The 21112-nt window shown below is 36.8% G+C and overlaps 1 protein-coding gene across 4 annotated transcripts in view; it reads right to left on the minus strand.

The window, feature by feature from the left end:
• The window catches only part of OPHN1 (oligophrenin 1), a 613395-nt gene that overhangs the window by 426691 nt on the left and 165592 nt on the right, over positions 1–21112 (minus strand). For all 4 annotated transcript variants that reach the window (XM_044937016.2, XM_044937015.2, XM_025276610.3 and 1 more), the window contains exon 3: positions 10411–10506. In XM_044937016.2, coding sequence (XP_044792951.1) covers positions 10411–10506 — 96 coding nt within the window. The remainder of the gene's footprint in view (positions 1–10410; positions 10507–21112) is intronic.

A 21112-nucleotide genomic window follows, 5' to 3' on the forward strand; every position in this document is an offset into this window, starting at 1 on the left:
GTCGGACATGACTGAGTGACTGAACTGACTGACTGACTGACTGAACTCTTGCAACAATCATGAAAAATCACTTATGGAAAGAACTGCAAAACCCTTTTCACATGTAATGTGAAATCTAAAAGCTCAACTCCAAATTCCATTCCATTCCATACAGTAAAAGTAACTGTAGTTTTACCAGTTTTCCAGTAAAAAAGAAGATGTACTGACTCAGAGACAGTAGTGCTGGCACATTAGAGGGCATGGAAAACTCTCCTCTTTCCACTTTCCAAACAACTGTTCTTTCCCAACTATAGCTTCCCAGTAGGATCTTGAAGATTGCTTCTCAGTCTCCAAAGAGCATTGGCAGGTGGGTTCTTTACCACTAGCACCATTCAGATCAGATCAGATCAGTCGCTCAGTCGTGTCCCACTCTTTGTGACCCCATGAATCGCAGCACGCCAGGCCTCCCTGCCCATCACCAACTCCCGGAGTTCACCCAGACTCACGTCCATCGAGTCAGTGATGCCATCCAGCCATCTCATCCTCTGTCGTCCCCTTCTCTTGTCCCCAATCCCTCCCAGCATCAGAGTCTTTTCCAATGAGTCAACTCTTCCCATGAGGTGGCCAAAGTACTGGAGTTTCAGCATTAGCATCATTCCTTCCAAAGAAATCCCAGGGCCGATCTCCTTCAGAATGGACTGGTTGGATCTGCTTGCAGTCCAAGGGACTCTCAAGAGTCTTCTCCAACACCACAGTTCAAAAGCATCAATTCTTCGGCACTCAGCCTTCTTCACAGTCCAACTCTCACATCCATACATGACCACAGGAGAAACCATAGCCTTGACTAGACGAACCTTTGTTGGCAAAGTAATGTCTCTGCTTTTGAATATGCTATCTAGGTTGGTCATGACTTTCCTTCCAAGGAGTAAGCGTCTTTTAATTTCATGGCTGCAGTCACCATCTGCAGTGATTTTGGAGCCCAAAAAAATAAAGTCTGACACTGTTTCCACTGTTTCTCCATCTATTTCCCATGAAGTGATGGGACCGGATGCCATGATATTTGTTTTCTGAATATTGAGCTTTAAGCCAACATTTTCACTCTCCACTTTCATTTTCATCAAGAGGCTTTTGAGTTCCTCTTCACTTTCTGCCATAAGGGTGGTGTCATCTGCATATCTGAGGTTATTGATTAGGAAGCCCAATTGACAGGCAAGCAGTAGTTATTTTTAAGAAAATAATATACTTATTTTTGGATGCTATAACAAAATAACATAGATAGGATGGTGTATAAAAATAGAAATTTCTCATAGTTCTGGAAGTTAGAAGACCAATATTAGACTGCCAGCATGTTTGGGTTCTGGAGCATGCCATCTTCTGGCTTATAAACTACTAACTTTTCATTGTATCCTAATAAGATGAAAAGTGGGCTAGAAATTTCTCTGGGACCCCTTTTATGAGGCCACTAATCCCATTCATGAGGGCTCCATCCTCATGATCTAATCACTTCCCAAAGGTTCTACTTCCTGGTACCATCATATTGAGGATAAGCTTTCAAAATGAATCTGGGGGAGTTACATTCAGCCTGTTACATCCCATACCATGCTTGACAAAATCCACATCTTTCTTTTATATAAAATATATTAATTCAATTTCCACAGCCCTACAAGTCTTAACTCATTCCAGCATTAACTCTTAGGTTAAAAGTTCAAATTTTATCTAAATATCTAAATCAAATATGGTTGAGACTCACGGTACAAATTATATGGAGGCAAAATTGTTCTCTAGCTGTCAACCAGTGAAAACAAACAAGTTATGTGCTTCCAAAATACAATGATGGGACATGCATAAGATAGACATTCCTGCTCCAAAAGGGAAAAAGGCAAGAAGGACAGAGTGATAGGTCCCAAGCAAGCCCAAAATCTAGCAAGGCAAGTTCCATGTGATATTAAGTTTTGAGAATAAATCTCTTTGGCTGTATTTTCCGCTTTCTCTTTCTTTTTTTTTTTTTTTTTATTTTAATTGGAGGCTAATTACTTTATAATATTGTAGTGGTTTTTGCCATACATTCACATGAATCAGCCATGGGTGTACATGTGTTCCCCATCCTGAACACCCCTCCCACCTTCCTCCCCATCCCATTCCTCAGGGTCATCCCAGTGCACCAGCCCTGAGCACTCTCTCTCATGCACTGAACCTGGACTGGCGATCTATTTCACATATGATAATATACATGTTTCAATACTATTCCCTCAATCATCCCACCCTCGCCTTCTCCCACAGAGTGCAAAAGTCTGTTCTTTACATCTGTGTCTCTTTCGCTGTCTCGCATATAGGATCATCATTGCCATCTTTCTAAATTCCATATATATGCACGTTAATCTACTGTATTGGTGTTATTCTTTCTGACTTACTTCACTCTGTATAATAGGCTCTGGTTTCATCCACCTCATTAGAACTGATTCAAATGCATTCTTTTTAATAGCTGAATAATATTCCATTGTGTATATATACCACAGCTTTCTTATCCATTTATCTGCCAATGGACATCTAGATTGCTTCCATGTCCTAGCTATTATAAACAGTGCTGCAATGAACATTGAGGTACATGTGTCTCTTCCAATTCTTGTTTCCTCGGTGTGTATACCCAGCAGTGGAATTGCTGGGTTGTATGGCAGTTCTACTTCCGGTTTTTGAAGGAATCTCCATACTGTTCTCCATAGTGGCTGTACTAGTTTGCATTCCCACCAACAGTGTAAGAGGGTTTCTTTTTCTCTGTACCCTCTCCAGCATTTACTATTTGTAGATTTTTGGATAGCAGCCATTCTGACTGGCATGAGATTGGTACCTCACTGTGGTTTTGATTTGCATTTCTCTGATAATGAGTGATGCTGAGCATCTTTTCATGTGTTTGTTAGCCATCTGTATGTCTTCTTTGGAGAAATGTCATTTAGTTCTTTGGCTCATTTTTTGATTTGGTCACTTATTCTTCTGGAACTGAGCTGAAGGAGTTCTTTGTATATTTTTGAGATTAATTCTTTGTCAGTTGCTTCGTTTGCTGCTATTTTCTCCCATTCTGAAGGCTCTTTTCACCTTGCTTATAGTTTCCTTCATTGTGCAAAAGCTTTTAGGCTTAATTAGGTCCCATTTGTTTATTTTTGCTTTTATTTCCAGTATTCTGGGAGGTGGGTCATAGAGGATCCTGCTGTGATTTATATCAGAATGTTTTGCCTATGTTTTCCTCTAGGAGTTTTATAGTTTCTGGTCTTACATTTAGATCTTTAGTCCATTTTGAGTTTATTTTTTGTGTATGGTGTTAGAAAGTATTCTAGTTTCATTCTTTTACAAGTGGTTGACCAGTTTTCCCAGCACTTCTTAAAGAGATTGTCTTTTCTACATTGTATATTCTTGTCTCCTTTGTCAAAGATAAGGTGTCCATAGTTGCGTGGATTTATCTCTGGGCTTTCTATTTTGTTCCATTGATCTATGTTTCTGTCTTTGTGCCAGTACCATACTGTCTTGATGACTGTAGCTTTGTAGTATAGCCTGAAGTAGGGCAAGTTGATCCCTCCAGTGCCATTCTTCTTTCTCAAGATTACTTTGGCTATTCGAGGTTTTTTGTATTTCCATACAAATTATGAAATTATTTGTTCTAGTTCTGTGAGAAATACCATTGGTAGCTTGATAGGGATTGCATTGAATTTATAGATTGCTTTGGGTAGTATACTCATTTTCACTATGTTGATTCCTGCACTCCAAGAACACGGTATATTTCTCCATCTATTTGTTTCCTCTTTGATTTCTTTCATCAGTGTTTTATAGTTTTCTATATATAGGTCTTTTATTTCTTTAGGTAGATATATCCCTAAGTATTTAATTATGTTCATTGCAATGGTGAATGGAATTGTTTCCTTAATGTCTCTTTCTGTTTTCTCATTGTTAGTGTATAGGAATGCAAGGGATTTCTGTGTGTTAATTTTATATCCTGAAAGTTTACTACATTCATTGATTAGCTCTAGTAATCTTCTGGTGGAGTCTTTAGGGTCTTTTATGTAAAGGATCATGTCATCTGCAAATAGTAAGAGTTTTACTTCTTCTTTTCCAATCTGGATTCATTTCTTTTTCTTCTCTGATTGCTATGGCTAAAACTTCCAAAACTATGTTGAACAGTAGTGGTGAGAGTGGGCACCCTTTTCTTGTTCCTGACTTTAGGGGAACTGCTTTCAGTTTTTCACCATTGAGGATAATGTTTGCTGTGGGTTGGTCATATATAGCTTTTATTATGTTGAGGTATGTTCCTTCTATTCCTGCTTTCTGAAGGTTTTTTTTTTTTTAATCATAAATGGATGTTGAATTTTGTCAAAGGCTTTCTCTGCATCTACTGAGAAAATCATATGGCTTTTAATCTTTTAATTTGTTAATGTGGTGTATTACATTGATTGATTTGCAAATATTGAAGAATCCTTGCATCCCTGGGATAAAGCCCACTTGGTCATGATGCATGATCTTTTTAATATGTTGTTGGATTCTGTTTGCTAGAACTTTGTTAAAGATTTTTGCATCTATGTTCATCAGTGATATTTGCCTGTAGTTTTCTTTTTTTGTGGTATCTTTGTCTCGTTTTGGTATTAGGGTGATGGTGGCCTCATAGAATGAGTTTGGAAGTTCACATTCCTCTGCAATTTTCTGGAAGAGTTTGAGTAGGATAGGTGTTAGCTCTTCTCTAAATTCTTGGTAGAATTCAGCTGTGAAGCCGTCTGGTCCTGGCCTTTTGTTTGTTGGAAGATTTCTGATTACAGTTTCGATTTCTATGCTTGTGATAGGTCTGTTAAGATTTTCTATTTCTTCCTGGTTCAGTTTTGGAAAGTTGTACTTTTCTAAGAATTTGTCCATTTCTTCCAAGTTGTCCATTTTATTGGCATATAGTTACTGATAGTAGTCTCTTGTGATCCTTTGTATTTCTGTGTTGTCTCTTGTGATTTCTCCATTTTCATTTCTAATTTTGTTGATTTGATTCTTCCTTTATAATTTGATGAATCTGGCTAATGGTTTGTCAATTTTATTTATCCTTTCAAAGAACCAGCATTTAGCTTTCTTAATTTTGGCTATGCCTTCCTTTGTTTCTTTTGCATTTATTTCTGCCCTAATTTTTATGATTTCTTTCCTTATACTAACCCTGGGGTAGTTCATTTCTTATTTTTCTAGTTGCTTTAGGTGTACAGTTAGGTCTTTTATTTGATGTTTCTCCTGTTTCTTGAGGTAAGCTTGTATTGCTATGAACCCTCCCCTTAGCACTGTTTTTACTGAATCCCAAAGTTTTGCATAATTTTGTTTTCATTTTCATTCATTTTTATGCATATTTTTATTTCTTTTTTATTTCTTCTGTAATTTGTTGGTTATTCAGAAGTGTGTTTTTTAGCTTCTGTATGTTTGTATTTTTAACAGTATTTTCTCCTGTAGTTGACATCTAATCTTACCAAACTGTGATCAGAAAAGATGCTTGAGATGGTTTCAATTTTCTTGAATTTACCAAGGCTAGATTTATGGCCCAGGATGTGATCTATCCTGGAGAAGGTTCCATGTGTGCTTTAGAAAAAGGTGAAATTCATTGTTTTAGGGTGAAATATGCTATAGATATCAATTAGGTCTAACTGGTCCATTGTATCATTTAAAGTTTGTGTTTCCTTGCTAATTTTCTGTTTAGTTGATCTATTCATAGGTGTGAGTGGCATATTAAAGTCTCCCACTATTATTGTGTTTGTGTTAATATCCCCTTTCATACTTGTTAGCATTTGCCTTACATATTGCAGGGCTCCTATGTTGGGTGCATATATATTTATAATTGTTATATCTTCTTCTTGGATTGATCCTTTAATCATGATGTAGTGTCCTTCTTTGTCTCTTTCGCAGCCTTTATTTCAAACTCTATTTTATCTGAAATGAGTATTGTTACTCCTGCTTTTTTTTGGTCTCCATTTGCGTGAAATATCTTTTTCCAGCCCTTCACTTTCAGTCTGCATGTGTCCCTAAGTTTGAGGGATGATTACTGCAGCCATGAAATTAAAAGATGCTTGCTCCTTGGAAGAAAAGCTATGACCAACCTAGACTCCATATTCAAAAGCTGAGACATTACTTTGCCAACAAGGGTCCATCTAGTCAAAGCTATGGTTTTTCCAGTAGTCATGTATGGATGTGAGAGTTGGACTATAAAGAAAGCTGAGTGCCAAAGAATGATGTTTTTGAACTGTGGTGTTGGAGAAGACTCTTAAGAGTCACTTGGACTGTAAGGAGATCCAACCAGTTCATCCTAAAGGAAATCAGTCCTCTATATTCATTGGAAGGACTGATGCTGAATCTGAAACTCCAATACTTTGGCCACCTGATGTGAAGAACTTATTCATTGGAAAAGACCCTGATCCTGGGAAAGATTGAAGGCAGGAGAAGGGGAAGACAGAAGAGGAGATGGTTGGATGGCATCACCAACTCGATGGACATGAGCTGTAGTAAGTTCCGGGAGTTGGTGTTGGACAGGGATGCCTGGCATGCTGCAATCCATTGGATCGCAAAGAGTCAGACACAATTGAGTGACTGAATTGAACTGAACTGAACTGAAGCATGTGTATGTGTGCTCAGTTAGTTGCTCAGTGGTGTCTAACTATTTGTGACCCCATGAACTGTAGCCCTCCAGGCTCCTCTGTCCATTTAATTTTCCAGGCAAGAACACTGGAGTGAGATGCCATTTTTCTACCCCATGAGATCTTCCTGAGTCAGGGATTAAACCCGTGACTCTTGCATTAACAGGCAGATTCTTTACCACTGCACCACCTGGGAAGTGCAATAGTGTTTTCTTCCAAATAAATTTCCTCATTTTTCGTAATATGGACAAATCTTTAAGTTATGGTTCCTTTCTCCTTAAAAATTTTACCTTATGTTCATTTCTTTCCTGTTACATTTTAGTATAAGTAGCCAGGGGAAACCAAACCTCTCTCTTAATACTTGCTTAGAAATTGCATAAGCTGAATTTTCAAGTTGCTTACAAGTTTTGCCTTTCACAGAACACTAGAATACAAAAAAATGTAGCCTAGTATTTGTTTTTTTATAACAAGGATCACCTTTTCTCCATTGTCCAATAACATGTTCCTCATTTTTGTCTGAGACTTCATCAAAATGGACTCTACCATCTATATTCTACCAATATTTCATGCATGATTACTTAGGTATTCTCTAAGAATATTGAAGCTTTCTCTACCCTCTCTCTTCTTTCATAGCTCTCTCCAGAATCACCCTTAAAATTCTATTCACAGCAATCTAGGCTTTCTATAGCATGCACCTCAAAACTTTTCCAGCCTCTGTCCATTATCCAGTTCCAAAGCCACTTCCACATTTTCAGGTATTCATTATAGCAACACGCTCCAAATCTCAGTACAAATTCCTGATTTTTTTTTTTTTTTTTGAGTTCAGGATGCTATAGGGAAATACCATAGACTGGGTGGGTTTATTTATTTCACACAGTTCTGGAGGTTAAAAGTCTGAGATCAAGGTCAGTTTCTCATGAGCATTCTCTTCCAGGCTACAGACTACCAACTTCTCACTGTATCCTCACATGATAGAAAGTGGGTGAGAGAGTGCTCTAGAATCTGTTTTCTTTTCCCTCTCTCTTTTTTAAAAAAAAATTTAATTGAAGGATAATTGCTTTACAGAATTTTGTGGTTTTCTGTCATACATCATCAAGAATCAGCCCCCTGTACACCCATGTCCCCTCCCTCCAGAACCTCCCTCCCATTTCCCTCCCTACCCCACCCTTCTAGACTGTCACAGAGATAAGGATACTAATACCACTCATGAGGGCTTCACCTTCATGACCTAATTAACTCCCAAAGAACCCACCTCCTACTACTGTCACATTGGAGGTTAGAATTTCAACATATCACTTTGTGGAGATACAAAAACATTCACTCCATTAAAAAGTATAAAGTAGTCAAACCTTATATTAACAATGATTAAATAGCTAACATTTATTTGGACACTGTGAACACTGGCATTGATTACCTCACTCCCATTTTACAGATGAGAAATGTTACACTCATAGAGGTGAAGTTACTTGCCAAGATTACATAGCTAAACGTCGAGAAACTAGAGTTCAAACTTGGGCTATCAAACCCTCACAATATTAATCTTTAAATAAGCCATGCCCGCAGACCAAGATAGATAAGCAGAAGTAGAATGAAGTGGCATGAGTAAAGAAATAATCCAAATACAAATGTCTGTCTCACTAGCTATACTGCCACATTTATGCAAAGTATTAGTCATCAACCTCATAAAAATATCCATTGCAGTGTTATTAATAATCATGAAAAATTAGAAATAAGCCAAATTTCTAACAATAGTTAAACAGCATGTAAAGTATAGCTCCTATAATAATGAATCTCAAATGCATCCATTACTCATTCATTCAACAAACATGTATTGAGTATCTGCTATATGCTAGGTACTCCTCTACATGCTAGGGAAATGGAAATGACTGAAACAATGTCCTTGTCCTACGCTCCCATGAAGCATTTAAAGATTTTTAAATGATATGAGAAAATGCTTGATGAAATATTAGATTAAAATTAGATAAAATTATGTATTTATGTATTTATATAATATTACATAATTATGTGATTATGTATTTTAAATTATGTATGAACTAAATTACATACACACAAAACAGTTCTATGTTGAAATACCTTATTAGTATAGGTAATTTCATATTTTATACACTTATATATTATTCATATTTACTGCACAAGCATTCAATATAATAATAATACATTTTTATATTTTATTTCTTGGGTTCATACACATAATTATTTCAGTGGCATTAGATCATTCATAATAGTTCTGTGCTCTCATCTAGCAAATGTTTTGCACTAACTCTTTAACTCAGTGGTTACAAAACTTTTTTTAAATGGCCAGACAGCAAATATTTGAGGCTCTGAAAACCATGTAGTCTCTGCAACTACTACTCAATGCTGTTATAATACAAAACCACCCATAAACAATATTTAACTGTATTTCAGTTAAGTCTGTGGGCCATATTTTGCCGCATGGACTATAGTCCACCAGCCTCTTCTGTCCATGGGATTTTCCAGTATTCTAGTAAGAATACTAGAGTAGGTTGCCATTTCCTTCTCCAGGGGATCTTCCTGACCCAGGGATTGAACCTGCATCTCCTACGATGGCAGTCTCCTGCATTTCAGGCAGATTCTTTACCAGGGAAGACTTATACTTTGCTGATACTACTTTAACTTCATAACTGACACAAACACAAAGCTCTTTTTATTTCCAGTGTTCAATTTCCTAATTATAACATCTTTGAGAGATACATATTAACCACATTTTACAGAGGAAAACACTAAGGCAAGTCCTTAAATTCAGTTCCCAAGGGAGATGTCAAATCTCCTGTTGCCTGAAAAGTATACATACCTAAATGCTAATATTAAACTTTCTAGGGGATTTGTTCCTTAGAAGAACCTTATTCTGAATTATTTTGGGAAATAAACCAAGAAATTAATTTTAATTCTTCACCAAAAAATATATATTTTCATGTGTTTTGCTCAGTCATATCCAATTTTGTGATCCCATGAACTGTAGCCCACCAGGCTCCTCTGTCCATGGAATTTTTCAGGCAAGAATAGTGGAATGGTTTACCATTTCCTTCTTCAGGGGATATTCTTGACTTAGGGATCAAACCTGCATCTCCTGCATTGGCAAGTGGATTCTTTACCACTGTGCCTCCTGGAAAGCCCCATTTTCATGTTTTAGATTTTTTTAAAGAAAATTCCCCTGCAGACTGAGTCAAAGACCTAAATGGAAGCTTAAGGGATATTTTTTAAAATATATTTTATTTATTTATTTTTGGTTGTGCTAGGTCTTTCTTTCTGTGTATAGGCTTTCTCTCATTGTGGTGAGCAGGGGCTATTCTTCATTGTGGTACATGGGCTTCTCATTGTGGGGACTTCTCTTGTTGTGGAGCACAGGCTCTAGGAGCACAGGCTTCAGTAGGTACAGCACATGGGCTCAGTAGTTGTGGCTCACAGGCTCTAGAACGTGGGCTCAGTAGTTGTGGCACATGGCCCTGTTGCTCCGAGGCTTGTGGAATCTTCTGGGACCAGGGATCGAACCCATATTCCCTGCATTGGCAGGCAGATTCTTATCTACTATACCACCAGGGAAGTCCAAAGGGATATCTTTTGATTGCTTTTGTATGAGGAAGAAATGGGACTAGGAGGGAATGTTTCTTTATGTTTCTTGAGCAGTCTCCCAGGAACTTAGGACAATAGGTGACAAAGGGGGATCAAAGATTCCCAAGTTCTCTATATTCACCAAGGAGGCTGCTTTTTCTCAGACCTGCTTTGAGAGTTACATGGCCACAAATAGCTGAAGACTTACCAATGTTGATCTCGTCATCAGTCAGCGTATCTCCAATGAAATCAAACTGAAAGGACTGCAATGTCTGAGAAAATTTCTGAACAGCAGAGGAATAATCTGCAAAGGAAGGAAAATGGGAGAAATGGTCAATGCTGCAGCCTTTTGCCTGATTTCCTCATCTCTGTTAGGACAGACAGGAGAAAAACAAAGGGAAGTGCTCCCAGCAGGTAGCAAATTGCATTGGAAGACGTTAAAGAAAAGATCAGACCTTCCACAGAAGATTTGAGCAACTAAAATCACATATTAAAGATGAAGTAGGGCAGCTTAGTGAAGTCCTCTGTTTAAGTTATTGGACATTCTTTATCCTCAGTCCCTGTCCTATGTGACCGACCTGTGAGACCTAAAGCTGCTTAGTTCTACTCTTAAGAGTCTCCTTAAGCTTTTTCGAGTACCTATTATGGACAATGGACTAGATACTTTCTCAAGTCTACTAAACAAATATTCACAGTCATTTTACAAAAAAACAAAAAAAGAGCTCCAGGTTCCACAGCTAGCTGGGAGAGCTGGAACTAGAAGCCTAGTGGTCTGTCTGCCTTTCTGGGAACTTTCCTATGACCATATAAACAACACTTTAACATTTTACACATTAACCAGATGGCTGGCAGCTTTGGTGAAGGTACTATCTGGCAGAAACACACATTTAAATTCCTCACTGAGTATTTACTAAGGGATTTAAAATAAGGAAATAGTTGATGAAAAAATTGAGGGTGGTATGCCAGACATATGTATGTGATTTTTGGTCAATGATTTTAAATTTTATTATACAAAAGTTTATTGATGTAAAATTAAACACAATTAGCTACCATTATGACAAATTGTCCTTATTGAAAATTTTAAAATATGACCTTCACCAAGATCTCCAGTCAAACCTCCAACTTTGTTACTCTAAGAGTATCATCATCATTTGGGAGCTTAATGGAAATACACATTCCCAGGTCACACCCCAGACCTGCTGAATCAGAAACTGCATTTTTATATAATCCCTAGGGGATTCACATGCTCTTTAGAGTTTGAAGAGCACTGCTCTCACCAACTAAAGTAACACATTAAGACCATATTCTAGGAAATATCAAGCTACTTGTAATTTTTGTTCCCCCTTTCCTATTTCTTCTTTCACTCCTTATATCACCATCCCCCAACTTCATATCTATCAGATATACAAGCTACAGAAAGTTTTTGCTCTCACCCTAAAAGAAAGAGAGACAATACAAACAACAGTATCATGGTTAGACTATCATGGTTAAACACAATAAAACATGCTCAAGCATTTGCTTGGAACAGATAAACCTGCAAAGAGTTTTATTATCTTTTTGTCTACATCCTGTTTTCATAAGTTCTTATTTTCATTATTTAGAACCTTGATCCTTTGAACACATCAATGGCAATAATAATAATAATAATACTTCACAGAGATTGGAGACTGAAGACCAGGTTACCATGCCTTTTCAAACTTCCACATTTTAGAATCACATTTCCACTTCAAATCTAGGCCACATAAATATGAGAGGAGTATGCATACACTGCCTTCCACATTTCATCAGCAAAGAAAAAACAAAACTGGTTCCATATCTGAAAATCTTTTCTTTGGCCTCTTTGGCCAGCAGCAAAAAAAAAAAAAAAAAAACAAAAAAAAAAAACAACCCCAGAAGTTCCCATGCACTCTGCTTGACTCTGGGAAATTATATATAATATTCATTATATTGCTCTTTCACAAATACCAGGATTTCATAAATTGAGCTAAGCTAAGTAGAGTTATAAATGACTTCTCATTTAGAATTATATGAACCTTTAAAAAACCACAAATATTACAATTTTCAACATTTACAGTATTTTGTAAGTAAAGGCATGGACTGAGAAAGCAGATACATTCATTCCCCTTTTCATTATTTGCACCAACACTCTTCTCCAGATTTCTGGGACTTCAAAACACTACCCTTATATCTGCACACAGCTTGAAAAGGTTTATGAAAGGCTCTGCACAAATACCTTTCATTTACCCTCCCCAAGTATCTAAATATTGGTATTACCATCCTCACCTTATAAACAAACCCAGAAAATGAGACAATGCAGCAAGTCACATGCACAAAAATACAAACATAAATTAACAGCTCTTCATGAAAACAGTGTCTCATTTATTTGGCCTCTGTACCAAGGGAAGTGCCAGGAAAGACTCATATTTTAGATAAAACTGTTAGGAAATTTCTTGACTACAAAAAATCAACAGATAACTTAGAAAGGCTTGTCATGGAAAGGACATTCATTTTCTTATCATTCTAAAGTTCACTGTATCACTGCAAACCATGTAAACTCACCCTTATATTCTCCCTGATATTTCCCCATCCCCACCCAAAAAGCCACTCTCTCATAATTTTTCAAACTGTCTTTGTCGGTTCTCTCTCCATCAACTACTTATTTATTCATGTGTCTTCTATAATGTTTTACCCTCATCTTTTTCTAATTCATTTAAGAATGTAGTTGAATAGTGCCTATGAGGCAATTGAAGTTTTATGGGAATGAGGTAGAACATAAATGGGATTGATTAGTAAATAATTAATTTATGTTACACAGATTACAATTTGTTTTGAGAAATCTGTATGCAGGTCAGGAAGCAACAGTTAGAACTGGACATGGAACAACAGACTGGTTCCAAATAGGAAAAGAAGTACATCAAGGCTGTATATTGTCACCCGACTTATTTAACTTATATGCAGAGTACATCATGAGAAACGCTGGACTGGAAGAAGCACAAGCTGGACTCAAGATTGCCAGGAGAAATATCAATAACCTCAGATATGCAGATGACACCACCCTTATGGCAGACAGTGAAGAGGAACTAAAAAGCCTCTTGATGAAAGTGAAAGTGGAGAGTGAAAAAGTTGGCTTAAAGCTCAACATTTAGAAAACAAAGATCATGGCATCCGGTCCCATCACTTCATGGGAAATAGATGGGGAAACAGTGGAAACAGTGTCAGACTGTATTTTTGGGGGCTCCAAAATCACCGCAGATGGTGACTGCAGCCATGAGATTAAAAGACGCTTACTCCTTGGAAGGAAAGTTATGACCAACCTAGATAGCATATTCAAAAGCAGAGACATTACTTTGCCAACAAAAGTCCGTCTAGTCAAAGCTATGGTTTTTCCTGTGGTCATGTATGGATGTGAGAGTTGGACTGTGAAGAAGACTGAGCACCCAAGAAATGATGCTTTTGAACTGTGGTGTTGAAGACTCTTGAGAGTCCCTTGGACTGCAAGAAGATCCAACCAGTCCATTCTGAAGGAGATCAGCCCTGGGATTTCTTTGAAAGGAATGATGCTAAAGCTGAAACTCCAGTACTTTGGCCACCTCATGCAAAGAGTTGACTCATTGGAAAAGACTCTGATGCTGGGAGGGATTGGGGGCAGGAGGAGAAGGGGAGGACAGAGGGTGAGATGGCTGGATGGCATCACTGACTCGATGGACGTGAGTCTCAATGAACTCCGGGAGTTGGTGATGGACAGGGAAGCCTGGCGTGCTGCGATTCATGGGGTCGCAAAGAGTCGGACACGACTGAGCAACTGAACTGAACTGAACTGATACTTTTCAACAGAATTATACAGAATATCTTTTTTTATTTCTAACTTGTTTAAGTCTGCACAATGTCTTGGTAATTTATTAACCTGTAATTCATTCTTTTTGTTGATAAGTGGTATCACATTGCATAAATATACCATAATTCATTCATTCACCTATTCAGGAACATTTGCAATGTTTCTTGCTTTTTATTATTGTGAATAAAAACTGTTATAAATGCTCATGTAAAAGTCTTTCTGGTTCATATGCTTTCACTTCTCCCAAGGAGTCCACTCTAGGAGTGCAATGAATGGTTAATTGGTAAGTGCCTATTAATTAAACTATACAAGAAAAGGTCAAACTGTCTTCCAAAACAATTGTACCATTTTGTATTCCTATTAACAACATATGAGAATATCAGTTGATCCACATACTTTCCAGCATCTGGTTACTTCTGCATGTTAATTTTAGTTATTCTAATGGGTATATAGTGGTATTTAACGTGTTTTACTTTGCATTTTCCTGATGACTAATGGTGATGAGTATCTTATCATATACTTATTGGGCATTTGTCATATTTTTTTCATGAAGGGTCTATTCAAACTTTTGACTGTTTTATAATTATGTTGCTTGTTTTTTTATTGAGCTATAAAATTTCTTTATATATTTTGGATATAAGTTTTTTGTACATATATATATGTATCTCAGATACTATTTAAATTAAATAGATAAAGTTTTAACAATCTGAGGGCTGCCTATTGAAGAAAAATGAGTGAATTTTGATTTAAAAAACCAGCGAACTTTTTGGTATATAAAGTTACCCTAATCAAATCACCTTCTTTCCAGCTCTGTAATAACCACTGAAAACCAACAGCCTCATAACTATAGTAGCTATGAAATCAACAGTTTAGCAGCCACTGGAGAAGGCAGAAGGGTGTTAGAGGTTCACAAGGCCTCACTCTCAGAAAATTATCACTATTTGTCCAGTTTGAAAGGTAGAGAAAGCTCCATTCTTAGAGTTTATCTTTGCTTACCTTAACCCAAAGTTTAGTCTCTGTAAACAATGCTGCCATTGGAGCATTTATCAAAAACAATCATCTAAAATCGTTTAAGACTATGATGACCTAGGGCAATGTACAAATTGGAGTTATAAAGAGATGGACCAAAACACTTGGTTAAATAAGGGGGTGGGGATGACAGATTAGAGAATGACATGTCCAAAGGGGTCTTAACAAAGATTCAAACTCTTCCTAGAAATCTAGAAAGACACATTCATGCAAAGAAAAATATGCACACTCTGGGTTGTGTGTTTGCCCATGAAAGAATTCTCTTTCTCTTCTGCCTGAATTTGAGGCCCTATATAAGCAGGAACAGAGTAGTAAGGAAGAGTTGTAAATTTACTGGCTGAATATATAAGAAATGCCTCAACACATACGAAAGCCCTTTGGCAAAGCTTGGAGACTTACAGGTTCAAATTATTTCATAAGTTCACTGCCCAAACATTAGCTGAACACTAAGCTAACCTATCAAAGGCTTCAGTGGCTTCGCACAACAAAAACTACAGACTTTAACACAGAAATAGTCCAGGAGTTCAAAATACAAACAAACAACAACACTTACAACAAACCCTGGGGATTGGCATATGATCTAACTTTCAGAGTTGTCACACTATATTATTTTAAATGTATCCTTTCCAACAAGAAATTTAGAAACACAGAGAACACTGGCCTGTACTTAAGGAAAATAATGTTATCAAGAGAAACTATCCATGAGGAAGCCCAGACATTGGACTTACTAAAAACAAAGAATTTAAATTAGCTATTTTAAATATATTCAAAGAATTAAAGGAAACCATGCCTAAATAATTAAAGGAAAGAATGAGAATGATGTGTCAACAAATAGACAATATCAATAGAGAGTTGGAGATAATTTTATAAGAACTAATTACAATTTCTGTACCTAAAAAGCACAATAACTGAAACAAAAATTTTACTACAAAGGCTCAAGGATAAATTTGAGCAGAAATTTAAAAGAGAAAGAGTCAGTGAACTTGAAGACAGGTCAAGGGAGATAACCCAGTTTATGGAAACTGGGGGAAGGAAAAGAAAATGAAGAAAAATCAGCAAAGCCTCAGAGACCTGTGTAACACCAACCAGCATGACACTACATACATAGTATGAATCCCAGAAGAGGAGAGAGAGAGAAAGGGAGAGAAAGAACATTTGCCACATTTGATGAAAAAAACTAATCTGTACTTCCATCAAGCTCAGCACTTTGGAAGGAAGACAAACTCAAAGATATACACATCTAGAAACTTCACAGCCAAACTACTGAAAGAGGAAGAAAGGAAAGTTCTAAAAGAATCAAGAAAAATTGACTTATCATGCACAAGAAAGTCTCCATAAGATTAACAGCTGATTTTCATAAAAAATCATTAAGGCTCCCAAAGAGTGAAGTGACATAATCAAAGTTCTGGGGGAAAAAAAACTATTAAAAAATATTCTATATCTACCAGAATTAACCTTCAAAAATTAAGAGAAAATTAAGATATTCCCATATTAACAAAAACTGAAACAATCTGTTGCAAGCAAAAGAGCCTTACAATAAATGTTAATGGGAGTCTTCCAGGTGAAAATCAAAGAACACTAAATAGTAATTTGACCCATACGAAGAAGTAAATGGCAGCAGGAAAGGAAATATATGAAAATATAGAAGACATAGTAAATGTATTTTGTTTGTAACTGTTGTCTTTTTGTGTATGAATCAAAATAAAACTGTGTATAGAAATAATTCTAAAACAATGTTGAAGTAATTATAATGTATAAATTGCAATTTATATGAAAATACTAGTGCAAAAGAAAAGGCAGGTAACACAGCTATTTTGGAGAAAAGTTTTTATAGATTAAAGAATTAGTATTTATCAATCCTACATTGTATCAATCCTACATTGTTAAGATAACAATTGTATATCCCAGGACAACCCATATATATAGTAAAATATATATAGTAAAATAAACAACAAACTAACTAAAATAGTGTACTAGGAATTTTTTCCACAAAAGAAGACAATAGTGAAAGAATAGAAGAATAAGAAACGTATAGCAAAAATAAGTAGCAAATGGTAGAGGTAAATCCCACCTTGTCAATATTAAATTAAACATGAATGTAGTAAAAATTCCAAATTCATGAAGTGGTAAAATGGATTTATAAATTAAAAATACAATGATCCAGAATCTATGGAATGCAGCAAAAGCACAAGGGAAGTTTTTAACAATACAAGCTTACATCAGAAAACAAGAAAAATCTCAAATAAACAATCTAAAGTTACACCTAAAGGAACAAGAAAAAAAGAACAAACAAATCTCAGAGCTAGGAGAAGGGACAAAATCATGAAAAAATTAGAGCAGAAATAAATGAAATAAAGACTGCATTTACTTTTCAATTGAGATAAAACTCAAAAAGCTAAGTTTCATTATGACTCAAAACCTGATAGATGCAGTCCTACTTCTTAAAGAGAAGAGGAACTAAAGAGCCTCTTGATGAAGGTGAATGAGGAGATTGAAAAAGCTGACATAAAACTCAACATTCAAAAAACTAAGATCATGGCATCTGGTCCCATCACATCATGGCAAATAGATGGGAAAACAATGGAAACAGTGACAGATTTTCTTTTCTTAGGCTCCAAAATCACTGCAGATGGTGACTGCAGCCATGAAATTAAAAGATGCTTGCTCCTTAGAAGAAAAGCTATGACAAACCTAGACAGAATATTAAAAGCAGAGACATCACAAAGGTCCATATATTCAAAGCTCTGGTTTTTCCAGTAGTCATGTATGGATGTGAGATTTGTACCATAAAGAAGGCTGAGCACTGAACACTTGATGCTTTTGAATTGTGGTGCTAGAGAAGACTCTTGAGAGTCCCTTGAACAGCAAGGAGATCAAACCAGTCAATCCTAAAGGAAATCAACCCTGAATATTCATTGGAAGGACTGATGCTGAAGCTGAAGCTCCAATACTTTGGCCACTGGATATGAAGAGCCAACTCACTGGAAAAGTCCCTGATGCTGGGAAAGATTGAGGGCAGGAAGAGAAGAGGGCAACAGAGGATGAGATGGTTTGATTCAGTGGACATGAGTTTGAGCAAACTCCGGGAGATAGTCAAGGACAGGGAAGCCTGGTGTGCTGCAGTCCCCAGGGTCACAAGGAGTCAAGACAGTACTGAGCAACTGAACTACATCAAAAACAAGCATATTAAACAATGGAATGCCCAAGGGATTGCCAGGCTTGGTGGTTTGGGCTGCTTTCAAAAAAAACAGTTGTTCTCTTAATATATGCCTCCCTTTATACTTACAAATTTAATAGCTTAAATGAATCCTCATATTAACATCTGTTAGTGCTGTGTAGTTTTCCAAAGCACAATGAGGTAGTGGAAAGATCACTAAGAGTGGAATTTTAAATCTTGGCTCTGGAATTAATCAGCTTTGTGGGTTTGGGCAAGTAACTTCATATCTCTGGGCCTTGATTTTAAAAAATCCTCACTATTTAATAGTTACTGTGATTTGCTTTCAGTTTATACATAACACTGTAATATCATCTATCTCAGAGAGTAATTGTGGAGATTAAGATGTCATAGCACAAAAACTAGAAATCACTTTATAAATGCAATTCTTTTTATTTTAAAATTCGGCTACTGTTGCTGCAGCTAAGTCACTTCAGTCATGTCCAACTCTGTGCGACCCCATAGATGGCAGCCCACCAGGCCCCACCGTCCCTGGGATTCTCCAGGCAAGAACACTGGAGTGGGTTGCCATTTCCTCCTCCACTGCATGAAAATGAAAAGTTAAAGTGAAGTCACCCAGTCGTGTCCAACTCTTAGCGACCCCATGGACTGCAGCCTACCAGGCTCCTCCATCCATGGCTATGAACATTTAATTAAAACATTTACTCTTGTCTTGTAAAAATTAAAATCGACATTTTAACTAATAGACTAATAGAACTAAATAGACATTTCTCCAAAGAAGACATACAGATGGCTAACAAACACATGAAAAGATGCTCAACATCACTCATTATCAGAGAAATGCAAATCAAAACCACAATGAGGTACCACTTCACGCCAGTCAGAATGGCTGCTATCCAAAAGTCTACAAGCAATAAACGCTGGAGAGGATGTGGAGAAAAGGGAACCCTTTTACACTGTTGGTGGGAATGCAAACTAGTACAGCCACTATGGAGAACAGTGTGGAGACTCCTTAAAAAACTGGAAATAGAACTGCCATATGACCCAGCAATCCCACTGCTGGGCATACACACTGAGGAAACCAGAATTGAAAGAGACACGTGTACCCCAATGTTCATTGCAGCACTGTTTATAATAGCCAGGACATGGAAGCAACCTAGATGCCCATCAGCAGATGAATGGATAAGAAAGCTGTGGTACATATACACAATGGAGTATTACTCAGCCATTAAAAAGAATACATTTGAATCAGTTCTAATGAGGTGGATGAAACTGGAGCCTATTATACAGAGTGAAGTAAGCCAGAAAGAAAAACACCAATACAGTATACTAACGCATATATATGGAATTTAGAAAGCTGGTAATGACAACCCTGTATGTGAGACAGCAAAAGAGACACAGATGTATAGAACAGTCTTTTGGACTCTGTGGGAGAGGGAGGGGGACGATTTGGGAGAATGGCATTAAAACATGTATAATATCATATAAGAAACTAATCGCCAGTCCAGGTTCGATGCACAATACTGGATGCTTGGGGCTGGTGCACTGGGATGACCCAGAGGGATGGTATGGGGAGGGAGGTGGGAGGGGGCTTCAGGATGGGGAACACGTGCGCACCCATGGCGGATGCATGTTGATGTATGGCAAAACCAATACAATATTGTAAAGTAAAAAATAATAATAATAATAATAAATTTTTTTTAAAAAATAATAAAATCGAATTGGATGATCAGTGGCTCTTACATAAAAAATAAATAAATAAAGGATTATGGGCTTGTCAAGAGAATGATAAAATATACAGAATTTCATTTCAAGTTCACAGAAATTCTGATGTCTACTTTAATAACTCTGCAAGATAACTTTATGGTCTCCTTTTAGCTCTCACAGCCTTGAGTGTATGATTTTGCCTCTTTTAAATAAAGAACCCACTCACTAAGACTGATTTGACCAATAAATCCTGTTCCTAATCCAAACACATAAAAATGCTGAGTTAAACACAACAAGTGAGTGCCTCTGTGTGTCTTTTAAAATAACCAATAGACCTGAAAAGCAAGAAAAAGAAACTCTCAAATTGTAGAAATAAAGAGGAAATTCAGAACCAGAGCATAGAACAGCAGCTGAGGCCAAGTAGCCAGTGGAAGGGTATGAGAACTAGATACAGTTGATTCTCATCTTTTGCAGATTCTCTAAATGCATATTTGCCTACTTACTGACATACAATTCCTAGCAGAGATCATGAAAGTCAACAATGCTTTCTTGTTTCAACTCTCATATCATAAACAAGTATCCTTTTTGTGGTCTGTTTATTGGCATGCTTTTGGTGTTTTTTTCTGCTTTTTGTTGGTGATTGAGCTGTTTAATATTGCCCCTAAGCATAGTGCTTAAATGTAGTCTCATGTTCATAAAAATAAGAAGGTTGTGATATGCCTTACAGAGGAATTTCATACATTAGATAAGCTTCAATCAGGCATGAGTTATAGTATTATTGGTCATGAGTTCAACGTTTTTAAAAGGAAACACACAAAAAGCAAGGTATGTATTGATCATTTGATAAATATGTTGTAACAAGAAGACTAAAGAAACCTCTGTATTTCCTCAAGGAGCAATGGTTCCGTATTCACAAAGTCAGTGTTTCTAATGACTTTAAAAAGATAATTATCATGAATAAAAATAAGTGACTGTATGTGGGAATTGGGATTTTATCAACAAGCAGGGGTAATATTCTGTAGGAGGTAAAAGCTAGAGTGAGTTTCTGCATGAAACCCACTGGCCTAAAATGTTGCAGGGAATACAGCAGAGAGTCAATCACAGAGGTAAAATTAACAGTAATCAAGAACCACAAGTTTTTGCTGGTTGAGGTTCAAATTTGTA

The sequence above is a fragment of the Bubalus bubalis genome, chromosome X (genome assembly GCF_019923935.1).
Source record: "Bubalus bubalis isolate 160015118507 breed Murrah chromosome X, NDDB_SH_1, whole genome shotgun sequence".
Lineage (NCBI taxonomy): Eukaryota > Metazoa > Chordata > Mammalia > Artiodactyla > Bovidae > Bubalus > Bubalus bubalis.